The 14,372-nt window shown below is 31.4% G+C and overlaps 1 protein-coding gene across 2 annotated transcripts; it reads right to left on the reverse strand.

The window, feature by feature from the left end:
* Nucleotides 1–82: 82 nt before the first annotated feature.
* Nucleotides 83–13,264, reverse strand: LOC149724762 (ubiquitin carboxyl-terminal hydrolase CYLD-like). 2 transcript variants are annotated; one of them, XM_089892029.1, is made up of 21 exons: nucleotides 13,111–13,264; nucleotides 12,329–12,478; nucleotides 11,838–11,965; nucleotides 11,296–11,443; nucleotides 10,161–10,272; nucleotides 9,522–9,706; nucleotides 8,890–9,039; nucleotides 6,985–7,187; nucleotides 6,598–6,837; nucleotides 5,610–5,664; nucleotides 5,170–5,262; nucleotides 4,809–4,945; nucleotides 4,372–4,519; nucleotides 3,951–4,131; nucleotides 3,621–3,708; nucleotides 3,162–3,323; nucleotides 2,743–2,942; nucleotides 2,270–2,423; nucleotides 1,740–1,843; nucleotides 1,451–1,552; nucleotides 83–1,091 (listed from the first exon to the last, which is right to left on the reverse strand). In XM_089892029.1, exons 2-21 carry the CDS (start codon nucleotides 12,459–12,461, stop codon nucleotides 848–850), a joined length of 2,967 nt encoding a protein of 988 aa, XP_089748155.1. In that variant the 5' UTR covers nucleotides 12,462–12,478; nucleotides 13,111–13,264; the 3' UTR covers nucleotides 83–847. The 2 variants fall into 2 exon arrangements, with proteins under 2 accessions (XP_089748155.1, XP_089748156.1); XM_089892030.1 differs by lacking the exon at nucleotides 13,111–13,264 and adding an exon at nucleotides 12,769–12,961.
* Nucleotides 13,265–14,372: the final 1,108 nt, after the last annotated feature.

A 14,372-nucleotide genomic window follows, 5' to 3' on the forward strand; every position in this document is an offset into this window, starting at 1 on the left:
TAGCCAGGTAGGACAGCAAACTACTCCTTTCAAATGAGATGAAATTTTAGACAATAAGCTGAAAAAAAACGCACCACTTACATTTATGTAACATAAATAAGCATTGTTTATTAAGTGGTAGCCAGTTGCCCTGTAATAAAAAGATAACATTTTGCTATAGCATTATTACACAGCGGTACAATATGTAAAACAAGCGCTGTATTTCAACATAAGCCTTAATTAAATTTTATTATTTGAAATAGGAAAATAAAACAAAATGCACATAATATAGAACAGAATATAAGAAAAAAAAAAAAAACTGTTTGAGCACATCAGTACAGCAGTAAAAGGTGCAAAATAGGCAAGTTTTTTTATAAGTTTTTACACACAAAAGAAATAGATTTTCCACATAAATCTTGATTTACCATATTGTGTGAAATATTAAATTAAAGCATCAAACATAAACTTTTTAAATCCACTTTTCCCAAACACAGTTTTTGAGCCTACTGTATGAAATATTTGTTTGTGGTAAAAAAAAGGCAAATTCTCATTTTCTTATCAAACAATCAACCAAATTTTACAAAGTATTCTGTCAAATTTTTTTGAAACATTTTATAGTCCTTTAAAAGTGCATTGTCGTCTATTAGTTGGAAAGTGCTGATCAAGCCAGTTAAAACTTTATTTAAATAAAGTACAACCAAACAGACAAAAACTTATCATTAAATAATACGACCACAGTTTTGAAAAAAAATATAAAAAAAATTCAAATTCGAAAAAAACATACACATAATGTTACTGAAGAAAAAAGGTGTACGATACCAAAATTTAAGAATGTATTAATGATTTTTTTAACAGGTAAATAATAACTTTAACCAAATCTTTTCATTTCACTGCTTTGATATAAACACATATAAGCATCACATAGCAGTCTCCTCATATGTTCGGGCATTTCTTTTTGTTCCATCTCGAGTAATTTATGTTGGTCAGTTTCCAACCATTTTTCAAAATTTTCACAATAAGTAATCTCTGGTATATTGTAACCACTTTGTTCACCAACTCTGTCAGCCATACTGTTAAAGAAACACCACTTTGCGTTACGACCGCTGCCACATCTGTAAAATAATTAACAAAATGTGATAATTCATTAATTAAATGATACTTTTTTTTTTCTCCTTTTATAATCAGAAAAGACAGTTTTTATAACACAGGTTTTCTGTTTTGTATACCTTAAAATTGTTGAACAAAAAAAAATTACCTTGATGAATAAATGACATCTATTTATGCAGTTTTTATAAAATCTGTTTCATACACCTTGTCTACGAGTTGCCACATATTTAACTTTGTGGGTTAAAATATGTTTGGATTTTTTACAATGTACAACTTAGGGGTTAAATTGGTTTATAATAATTACGCCAAACATAATTCATGAAAATAAAAACCTAAGAAAATCATCTTTGTATAAATTACTTACTTGGCGAATGAAACATAATGACTTGTTTCAATACATACAACTGCATATAGATCCAAGATTTGTCTTTCAACTGGGGCTTCCCCTTCTTGCGAGATAAACGATCTATAAAGGGAAAATATTTATAGGTTGTTATGATTAATTCTATTTGAATAAATGTAACTTACCTAATCCTCAAATGGCTAAAAAACGACATTCGATATAAAACAGATATTCTGTTTCATACACCTCGTACCAGCTTACCAGTTACCATGTGTGTTAGTGTGTAGGGATCTATAAAAAGTAAACGTACTTGTATTCATCACAGACTTCGATCTTTTGATAATTATGTTGTCTCCTCAAGGGGTGTTGATGACATCTCTTAGCACATTGAACACAATATGAACTTATATGTTCCTGAGAAAAACATTTTTAATAAATAAATGTCACTTTTTTATCCTTTGATAGCAGGCCTATTATATGACACCTATTATATATCGGTTTTCTATTTCATACACCTCTTGCCCGGTTAGCTATTTACTACAAATGTAGTTTTTGTTGGTATCTAGGTGTTTTTGTGTTTATTTTTCATGTGGCAGACATTTTGCACAACACATTAATAACCACAAAGATATAAATATCTACAACGGTAACGACAAGTTATTGTTTTCTATCGTAAATCAGTATAAGTGATATTTAATGGAAAAACATATTTAGCCAAAACCATAATAGATGGGATTCTAAAATTCAATACACATGGCTGTAAAACTTAACAAATTTCCTAAAATTTTAACAAATTCAATTTAAAAACAAAAAAAACATTTAAAAACAAATGTCACTTACTTGCATTGACCTTTCAACTGAACATTGCTTACATTCAAACTCAGCCAACCCCCCACACACTGTACAACTCCGGGGGATTTTTTCCAACATATCAGTAATATCGAGTGTTAGGCTCGGTCGCACACGATTGTACATTTTGTAATCTTTACCAAATCTTTAAGAAAATAATGAAAAATAAAATTAGTAAAAAATTAATATAAAACACGATATTTTGTAATTTGTACCAATCTTTGAAAAAAAAAATATATATATCATTGACATACAGTTAATTACCTATTAATGGTAACTTTTTGTAAAGTCTCATATAAATTGTGTAAAATATTTTTTATAAATTTAGTTCACGATAATAAAAAAATCCAGAAAATCCAAGATTTGTATAAAAAAAACAAAAAAAAACAAAACACTAATTTTAACAGCTTCAAATGTTGTTTTCTATTAGAGTTTTTTTTTAAATGTTTTTTTTATTTATTTACCTTGGCATTTGTAGAATTAAACAAACGGGTACTTCGCGAAATTTAAGATCACAAGCAAGAAAAGATTGTTCGATAAGTAGCTGGGTGCTGGGTAACACCATTTTCTCATCTTTGTCGAGAAATATTTGATAAAAATAACATTCCTGTATGTGGTCGTCGTTGCCTTGTCGTAACTCAAATAAGGGTTCTGCTTTAAACACCTGGGTTTATAAATGTTAACATTTATCAATTTTTTGTTTTGGCGTGGCACGAGACCTGGGATTTAGTCCAGAGTTGGCATATTACCCTGATTTTATAAACACTATTTTAAAAATGAAATTAAAATAAGCTATAAAAATCTACAATTAAAAACCTCACAAAAAAATATTTAACAATACATAACCTCGCCCATATAGAACAGAATATACCAATGCACATACATGGTTTAATAAAGTTTGTAAAAATTCTTCTGGATCTTTTTCTTCATTAGTTAGCCCCGACACGGAGCCTAACTCATCCAATAACTCTCGTAGTTTCATTATCATGTCAGCACGAACAAAGTTTGTTTTACGCAGTGGGTTGACAATATTTTCTTTCAGCACCTGTTTCATAGAAAATGTTAAAAGGAATTTATAATTTGTCGTAATTTTAGTCGGACATTCTGCTTAACCGAGCGTAATTTTTGCCCTAGTTTTAACCAGAATTTAGTCAAAAGTTATTTCTAGTTTCTATTTAAATAAGAGACTGACTATGTCATTTATGCGAAATATATTTCTCTATTAATAACTAGAGATTGGACTTATTTTTGTTGGTTACCTTTTCGAAGCACCAGATCATTAAAGTTATTTCTAGTCTTAAAAAACTTGCTTCATATTTTAACCAGAGGTTATTAATTGTACCTTCTGTACTTGCTCGTACTGCGGCAAATCACCGGGTCGCTTGCTTCGAAACAAAATCGTATCAAGACAGTAGGAATACGCGAACATACTAAAAAGAAAAAAATATTTATTTTTTGTAAAAAAAAAGTTGTTAAAACACACTTACAGTTAAAAACATATTTACACTTAATTGAAAGGAAAAAGCTGCAGTAGATACACCTAACAGACAAAGAAAAAATGATTTATTTATGTTTAATTATTTTTAAGTTAAACTACCAATGGAAATAAAAGTTTGACGTAAAGAACTAAAGAACTAAAAATATGCCATAAAAACGAACAAATAAAACTTACCTAAACAACGTACTGTCTAGATAACAAGAATTCTGATGCCCCTGTATTCCTTTGCCTTTCCCCACCATATTGGCTTGTAGTGTTTTTGGTGGAGCTACTGTACCAGGAATACATGGGGCTTTGAAGTCACCAAAGTTTCTGCTGGCAACACTTTGCATATTACTGTGTGACTGTTTTGCATCTGTGTAAAAAAATTAAAAAATGTTAAATTTAGTTTTTTTGCATGAAATTGCTTATTTTGCATGGAAACTGAACTAGTAATTACCATCAAAGTAACATAACTTGTAAGCTGGCATGAGGTGTATGAACACCCGTGTTATATGAGAAATCCCCAAAGTGTATTCACCCTCAACGTGTTATAACGAATGTAGTTGCCACGCGAGGATAAATAAATTACATCCAATTATTCAATTACATTTACCTGAGTAAAATCGTGGATCTACAGCACAATCTTCTGGTCGTACGAACAAAGCGTGTCCAGGTTGTGTTTCGAATATCCTCACACCGTTGTAAGTTCCATCAGTTAAAGTTGGGACAGGGTTGTCAAGTTCTAAACCGACACTCAAGTCCTGGGACACAAAAGTCGGAGTTGAACTAAATAAATGTATTTTTTTTGTTTCATAACAGAGAGAGACAAATAAAAGTCATGGACTTATACACACTTTTCTTCTGAATAGACACTTAATTTATTGTATTGCCCGAAGGGTGGGACAGTCACACCTTTGTTTTAATAAGCAGTTTTAACCACTGCTGTTTTACCGTTACTACCTGTCTTTTCACTTTTGAAACTCTTCTTTTCTTCGCTTTAGTATCCGAAGAGACAAAATAAATTTAATTCATTTAATATAAATAACTTACTTCATCTCTTGGAAGATACCCCGTCCACTTTACCACTCCATATAAGGGCAAATCGGGGACCAGCAACGTGAGGTTATCGATTCCATCCAATACTTGGACCATGGTACCGTGCTCAAAACCACTGATTGGGATTTCGTCTAAAATAACAATATATATATCATGTTATGTATAAAAACAGTATAACTCTAGGGAAATCATAGCCTAATGAGTAAAAACTAAAAAGGTACTTATACAAAAAATACTGCAAAACATGATTGGATTTGAAAGTACAGTCTAGAGCATTTAACCAAAGTCCTTACTGATAAAATGTGATTTTTTGTAAAATATTAAAGCAGCAAAATTTATGATAACTTTGCGCTACCTGCAGGAGGATGAAGTTGGCTTAAATATTGAAACGCTTGTTCTTGAACCGGAACTGAAATGGGTTCGCTTTGAAATGGCCTTCGAGAATAATCTGAAAAATAATATCATAATAATCTTTTAAAGGTTCATCTGGTATAAAAAACATATTGTATTTCCAACATTTCGTCTGCCATACAGCAATACTTCGTCAGGAAATGACAATGGCAGACAAACATCGAATATACTCTTCATTTTTCCTACCAGATGAGCCATTAAAAGATTATTTACATTATAGCTGGTAGCAGAAGTAACGAAATAGGAATTCGTTAGTTACTTAACTATATACACACCGAAATAATTCCCCTACAAAAGACTAACTGCACAAGTTATACAGAAAAAATAAAAAACACTTTACCACTACAATATATACATAAATTTAGAATATGTTAAAGTACTAACCATTCATTTGCCTGTGGTTGTTTTGTTTGGAATTCTTGGGCAGTGGCAGAGTATGCTGCATTGCAAGAACTTAAATATTGCATAATTACAACATACACCAGGGATGGTATACTTGGTTACCGACTAAACTAGTCGCCGCCTAAATTTGATTTTGCTTTTTTAGTCGCCCGACTAAAATTTTAGTCGGCCGATTTTGACTGACTAACTTCTGTAATGAGTAATGCACAGAAACTTAGTCGGCCGACTAAATGTGAAAAACCACCAACTAAATTTTAGTCGGCCGACTAAAAAAACAACCGACTAGTTTAGTCAGTAGCCGAGTATACCACCCCAGGCAAATTGAATAAAATATAACATATGCAAGCTAGTAACAAATATAGGTATATTAATATTGGTTTCTATGAGTAAAAATATAGCTAGTTTCTAAAACACACTTATTTCAAATCCCTGAAAAAATACACATAAACCTTAAAAAATCTGCCTGGAAAATAAACAAATATTGAGTCCTTTTGACCTAGTTTATATGCTATTAAAACTATACAGTAAATCAGAGCCACTATGACTGTACAGTACAACTAAAATGATGCATCAACCATATGTTTATATGATTGTTTATTGTGTGGGAAGCGGAATGGCATATGTCTTTAGAGTATTTAGATAAATAAACTACATCATTTATTTCCTTATACTTAAATAGATTATTAAGGACAGTAAACAAGCATCAAGTAATATTATCATAAGGAAAACTTTAGCTATGATGAAAACTATGTTAAATTTGACTCCAGAATTTGAAAATTTAACTATATTAAAATTTTGTTAAATTATACTAGGAGTTTAAAGTAATTTAGCCACAACAAAACTCTGTTTACTTTTACCTTCAAATTTAAAAATTTACAAAAAAACTTTATTAAATGTTACCCTAAACTTTTGTGAAAACTACAATATATATACCTGGCGAAAACAACACTATATTAAAATCGAAACGTACCACTTCTCGTCTTGGTTTGACTTGTTTTTCCACCCCATAGATATCAAGTTGAGATGACAGTTCATCATATCCATCAGGAAAACCTCTCTGCTCAGAATTCAGTACGGGCTGTGAAACAACCTTTCGATTTTTAGTTGTGCTGCTTCTCAAGTTTGCTGCAGGACCTGAATAGGAGCTGGGAGGCTGTTGGTTCCGAGTTTCTGGTTTATACCGTTTGTCTATGTATGTAAGTGACTCATCCTGTGATTGTACATTCAATTAATGTTAGAAGTTGATTTTTAATGAACAATCTTTTGTGTTTTTTATTTTAAATTAACGTTTTTATAGCAAAAGAAATAAAATAAAAAAAAGATTAAAAATGTTTCCAAATTATATTTATTCATTTACCAAATGTCGGTTAGGAGCGAGAGGTGGAGTGTGGTCAATCGTACTCGCTGGTAATACACCACTAAGCGGCACTAGAGCTGCATGGTTGAGTTTTGTTTTGAAAAGTTGGCGTCTGTTGAAAACTCCCCTTCCATTACCGGATGGGTTGACAAGTTCAATACCGACATAAATGTCATTTGTAGGTAATTCGTTTGGTAGGCGACCTGGAAAAATATAAATTTTTGAATTTAAAGTTTAAATAAATGAATAAAATCTATTTTTTTTCGTTACAATGACTGTCATTGCCCAAAAATTTAACTTAATTTATTCTCACATGGCAAAAAACGACAGTCAATATAACATGAGTGTTCTTTTTCATACACCTTGTGCACGCTTTCTAGCTACCAAGCACATAACTTCATGGAGAATTATTTTTCTTAAGAAAAATGTTAATGAAATACAAAGTTTAAGAAACCCTGGCATTAACTGAGGATAAGCACGAGTTAATATTTGTTAATAAACACAGTAGAACCCCTACTGTGATGAAAATAACCAACCAAGCCATTTGCATTATCCAAATACTCATAGTTTAATAAGATTATATAACATTATGTAGAAGATTTTGTCAGTTTTATGTCATTTTCTATACCATATATTATATATATATATATATGGTAGATTGGTAGTAACTGGGCATATATAGATATCAGTCTATTTAATAATATAATATTAATATCATGCATGATTGATAGCAATATACATACATCAGTTTTTTGAATAATGTGTATTATGCTTGATAGCAACAGTAGTTGGTTACACTACATTTTAAACTGAAAGTAATTAATGAAAATTTAGCAATTAATTAAACAAATCAATAATAACAATTAACTACCAAGTAAGACTGTAATATAGTGATATATACATATTTTCACTATTTTACAATTTACTAACGCTAGGCCTTTGTCTGTAAAAAAAAATGGTCATACAAACAAACAGAGCCGAAGTATATTGCATTCACCACATTAATCAATGAGGTTTGCCATGTTTGACAACTATGAGTGTAACTGTATTTTAACAATGTCACCCTAGATTTTACCCTGCTGTTAGGTGTCTGTACAAACAAGCAGAGCCAAAGTATATTGCATTCACTACATTAATCAATGAGGTTTGCCATGTTTGACAACTATGAGTGTAACTGTATTTTAACAATGTCACCCTAGATTTTACCCTGCTGTTAGGTGTCTGTACAAACAAGCAGAGCCAAAGTATATTGCATTCACTACATTAATCAATGAGGTTCCCTATGTTTGACAACTATGAGTGTAACTGTATTTTAACAATGTCACCCTAGATTTTACCCTGCTGTTAGGTGTCTGTACAAACAAGCAAAGCCAAAGTATATTGCATTCACTACATTAATCAATGAGGTTTTCTATGTTTGACAACTATGAGTGTAACTGTATTATAACAATGTTCAAACGTGTGACGCCTATGGCCACATTAGAAATTAACCTTTAAACCTACACAATTATTAAACAACCATCAACAAAGACATTATTTAAAAGTAAGAGTTTAAGAAAGTAACACACCACAGTTGTGTTGACATACGATATAAACTGTGTTATGTGGATTACTTTTCAAACATACACATTGATAGAAAAATGTATAACATATTCCTGCTAAGGATAAACTGTTACAAAATACATACTAAAAGTGACAAAATCAAGTCCCAAAGAATTTTGCAGGGGCTACATTAACCCCCAAAAATAACAGCAATTTATCTATAAATTATCCTTTAAAAAAAATAGAAACCTATTCTAACATATTTTATTGTAGCAACCCCTGGAACTTTGAAAAATCGTGCCGCTTACATACAGTGTGTAAGAGGTTCACCATTCAATTAATAATAAATGAAAGAATCCTTACCGATAAATTTGACGCTCCCCAGCTCCTGGCTTTCATGTCCGTTTACTTCAGTGAAAATATAAACCCTCATATCGATATGAATGTTTAAAGTGGAGAGTTCAGCTTCACTTACTCCAATTACAGGTTCGCATACACTTACTTGGCTACTACCTGTGAAGAGAAAGATATATAGTACTGTGGGGGAGTTTGAACACTTTAAGCATAATATTTAAGTGTCATGGTCGAGTTTTAAAAAATTAACAACGGTCTATGGGAGTCGCCAGGATACAGTTTTATAATTATTTAAATGCTCTTTGTTTACTATGAAATGGGACCAGAAAATAGAATAAAAAAGTGTCCCATCTTCCCACACCCTAATCTACAGTACTGTGAAGTAAGATGGATAATGTAAGTTCATAATATACTGTTGGGTGGGATGGATACCGTTAGCATAACTTTAAAAACAAAGTTTATTTAGAGGGTATATATAGTATATAATTCTGTGAATATTCTTTGTTTACTACCAAATGGGCCGATAATACAGTGTGACAATCGTTAAAAAAACATCCAACAATTACTTGAGTAAAAATGTCAAATAAAATCATAAAATTGTGGCCGCTAAACCGGCAATAAAGAACAACATGGATAATTACCTGAAGGAGGCGAACTGTAATCTCGCGATGCTGAAAGATCAGAGTACGAGTTTGAGATCATAGATCGCTGGCTACGTGGGTGTCTTCTAGGAGCCGGGATGGGAGTACGAAGCTGATCATAATCACGGGAGGAGACTCGGTTTAATCCGAGGAAGATACCGCAGTCCTCCGGACATGAGAAGTAACTGTACGAAGATGGAGATTAAAATATTTATAGTTTACTCGAAAAAATTTCTATTTTTATCGTGACCTTCAAGTTTTCAACATTTGTTGAGAAGCTACAACCTATTTTTGACTACTGGGTTGGAGTCTGTTAAGTGTCTTTTTTACAATGCAAGCATCTAAACACTTACCCATGGCAGATGACACAGTGCAAAGTAATAAGGCCGCACCTTTGTACTTGATGTCATATTTATTGTTTAAATAAAAGGTATTTATCCTAGCCAGTGAGCTTATTTAAATAGAACCCCAAAACCGCTGGTAACGTCACAACAAGCACGATAATGTTTATGTGCCAAAACAAAACAAAGTTCCAACATAACACAAAGCATATTATATAAAACATAACGTACTTAGTAAAGCTACATAAAGTGTTGTTTCACAAAACACAAACAGAAATTTATTATTCAACAAACATACTGGTGTTTACGAATGGTTCCGTTTGTGTTTCCTTTTCCTTTCGCATTAATAAGCTCAACACCAAAGTAAGTTCCAACTTTATGATGGACTTTGCCTTTATAGCGTAGTCTGCCTGTTAAATATAATGAGTTAAAACAACTTAATAGTGATATAAAAACAAATATTGCCAAATTATACAGTAATAATAAAAGCATGGGGAATTTCCAGTATGCTACTAAACAACTTAGAACAAGTACATAATTATTTGGGGTGTAGGCTATTCAATGTATATATACTAAATATATACTACTAATTTAGCGTTTCAATAAATTGATAAATTGTGCCATTGTAAATTTTTTTTTTAAATATTAATAAGCGATCGTTTCTGTTTTATTCTTGATAATTTGCGAACCAACAGGTTTCAGAAATGTATATGTAAATGACCATTTTCTGTTCATTAAATAAGAATATTCAAAAAGAAATAGTTAGGGAAAGATATATTTTATTATGTACAGAATCTCTGTTTCTCTTTATTTGGAGTTCTTTGTAGAACATGTTTCACACATGAGTGTGGAAACCCCCAAAGTCTTTATAATAATGTTAAACTTATACAATGTTATGATTAACCAAACACACACAGAAAACATATTTATTTGAAGGTGTTGAAGGTGGAATATATTTATTATAATAATAACATCAGAAGGCTTACAAAATAAAGCATGGTAGTGGTAGAACACATTAAAGTTTAGTAGCCAAACATGGTATTTATTTCTACAAGATAATAATGGGAATACTATTGCATGAGCTTAGACAAAACAAAACTATAAATATTGTTATTACAAATACTAGTGTTGTTATAAATTCTATTGTTATTATAAATTATGAAATGTTTTACCTCGCTTAAATCTGATAAAACTTTAGAAATTATAAGTTTATATACCAACCATAAGAACTGGGGATTTTTTGTAATGCATATACTGTATTTAGAAAATATATTTAAAAGTTTTTATAAATACTATGTTAATATAAAAGCAGACAAAAACTTTTTAGTTTGAAATAAAAAAAAATTCTTAAATTTTTGTTTTTTAATTTGTTTAAATCAAATTTTAACTAAAGAAAAAGATATATTAGAAGCTGTAACTGTAACCATTGATACCTAAAACTTCCCCTGACATGGCAGGTAGTCGTACAACAACCTCTGCTCCAGCTTCCATGTCTAATCCGTCTGCTAATCTTTCTTTATTTCGGAAAACGTCATATCTCTCCTTGCAACTTGAGATGGCCATTAATAACCCCATTATCTCCTGTAGAGAAACAGATTAATTAAGAGATATTGCAAATAAAGGTCCACGCAATATTATATTTACTGATTGGCTGCCTATAACAACAAAGTAATATACATGGTAACTCGTAAAAACATAGGTGACTTAGGTGTCACAACTTTTAATTTTTAATGGCATAAAATTTACAACTAAGTTTGTCCATCACTCCTGTACGTTACACAGCTTCCAGTTTAACAGCAACAGTAACTATGAATGAAACTATAAATACTTAAATAAATGTTATGTAATTATTGTCCTGTTTCATACACCTTATGTCCACTTACGAATTACCACGTATGTAACTTGGTGCACGTTTACCAGTTACAGCATATTGATACATACGTGACTTTGCAAGTGTAAAAAAACAAACTTATACTTCAGTTAAAGCGTCCACATCGTTCTCATCACATTCAATTATTTCTCTTGTATCGAGAACTATACATGTTATCCTTGTTGTGTTGGTGGTTGGCATGGAAGCAAAGAAAACTTCTTGTAGGATGGTGCCTGTTATAAAAATGTGCCACGTTATTATTTTTGGTGCATATTATAGTATTATACTGGTACTAATTATACAAAAGTGGTAAGTTTTTTTATTTTGTTATTTTTGTAGGACTGAATAAATGAAAAAATGCTGGAAGGTTATTAATTTCTTGGTTGTTATAAAATAGAAGTTTTGTATCATAAACCTTGTGCCTGCTTATATGAATTAGCCTACCATGTTTATTGTAATATGAGCATGATTTTGTTTTGCGCAGTGACATAAAAGCCCTAAAAAATCAACTATTTTTTAATTTGGGTAGGATTTGGGTAAAAGTAAAACATATACCATGTTAAATTTTAGTGAAAATTTAAAATTACACAAAATACCTTTTAGATATTCTTGTATATGAGACTCAAATTTCTTTGGTCTGTATGGGACGTTCTTCTTTGTAAAGCAAAGGTCGTTAACCAGTATTAAATAGCGAGTGGGAATCATGTCTCTGCTGTATCTCTCCGCCATGGTGAATATAAAGTGAGCTAAAAAAAAAAAAAATAATAAAATATATATATATAGGCACTACAAATTAATCTTCCGGTACATAGCAGAATAGGCTGGTGGAAAGTGTTAGTGGTTGGTGGTTATAGGGGTTAGTAGTTAGCAAATAGGGTGGGGGAGACTCTTCACTAGCACCATATATATATTATACAAAGTTTTTCCCACACATGTGCTATATCCGAATTTGTTTTAATTAAAGACAACTTGAAATAAGTTAACTTAATTTAGTGAGCTAACAAACATTATATTAAAATTAGATCCATATGCATACTTTTTTATCTATTGATTTGTTTTAAATAAATACAACTTGAAATGAGTTCCTTTATCCTGCATTGTGGATTTAAGAGTCACGTTTTTATTTGTCACTTTTACTAAAGTAGTTTTCCCCCTTAGCGTGTTTTAACGATTTTTTGCTACTAATTTTGTCACTTCGCTGTTTCAACCAATCTCCTTTGTTGCTCTATTTAAACAGACAAACAAAAATCGTATCATGCTATAAGCAGTTTCGTTTTATTAAAAAATTTCGTGATGATATGCCACAGTTTTTAACACCTTTTTAGTGCATTTTTTTATAAATCTTATTTCTTTCTAAATCTTAAAATCAAACACTTACTTCATCAGTTCCGGACAACGAGTTGCAAAAATACCATTAGCAAAGTTACAAACTTACTGCCAATCTTACAGGAACCTAAATTCTGAAATTCATTTTTATTGCTTCATTCTTTGTTAAAGGAGATACAAGGAAAAATATAAATAATTTATTAAACTTTATTTTAACGCATTATGCACGCTTTTATTGATAAATATACATGTTTACTGATTCCTACTGCAAATATGCTTCTAGTGGTTTATAGTGTACTGATTTTTTCTAAAACCTAAAAGAATTAATTTTCCGTTCATATTCTTACTCTCATCCAAAATAAAGTGACGTCACAATTGCTGGGAATTGTAAACACGGGGCTTCCCCCGGGGTTTCAACTGCCATTGTAATAGCAGGAAGTTAGTAAACAGATATAAATCATGGGGGTTCACGCGTCTTTTGTCATTAAAATGCATTTTAACCAATCATGTTCTAAAATTTCAAAGAAAATCAAAACGTTCCTCAAAGAAAAATCAACGAATCGAGAAGAGCCGCAACAACGAAATAGTTACGTCATCTTTTTTATATAGATTTATGTTTTTTTATTTTATAAATCTGGGATTTGGGCCAGATTTGGTTCATTACCCCGAAACCCACGTCGGTTTTACACGTCGTTCATGCCAACAGTGAGACTTTATGTGGTTCTTTGTGTATTATATACCCACGTATACTTCTACTACTACAGTATTACACATACTTAAACATAATGAGTGCAATTTATTACAGCTTGTTAACATATGAATATAAATGTCTTTTGAAATAAATTAATAAATAAACACTCTCCGCGTGGCGCGACAACCTTTAAGTTCCAACGCGCGCTTCCTACTTTATATAATTTTCCGGCCACGCGAGGATAAAGTATGTTACATGCATTCATTCATTTATAATTTGTTTTCTCTAATTAATTTTTGGACTCTACAATTCGGACATCGGGATATAGTAATCACAAAGCTGGTGTAATTACTGTTATACCCTTTTTATCCACAATTTAAACGGTTAAGGTACGTCGCTAAGTTTTACGTAGAAGCAAGACATATAATCGACGTCATATAAACGTATTTTTGATGACCAAACTGAATATGACCTCGAAAAGACGCCGCGACTTCATTTATAATAAAAAATCGTAGGTCAAAAAGACGTCGAGTGCCCGCTGGGAAGTGTTTTTCTCAACGACACACGCACATACAACGGTGGCACCATCGAGCTACAAAAGTTACTTCAGATCGTAGCTTGCC

Source organism: Ciona robusta, chromosome 14 (genome assembly GCF_009617815.1).
Source record: "Ciona robusta chromosome 14, ASM961781v2".
In the NCBI taxonomy this organism is placed as follows: domain Eukaryota; kingdom Metazoa; phylum Chordata; class Ascidiacea; order Phlebobranchia; family Cionidae; genus Ciona; species Ciona robusta.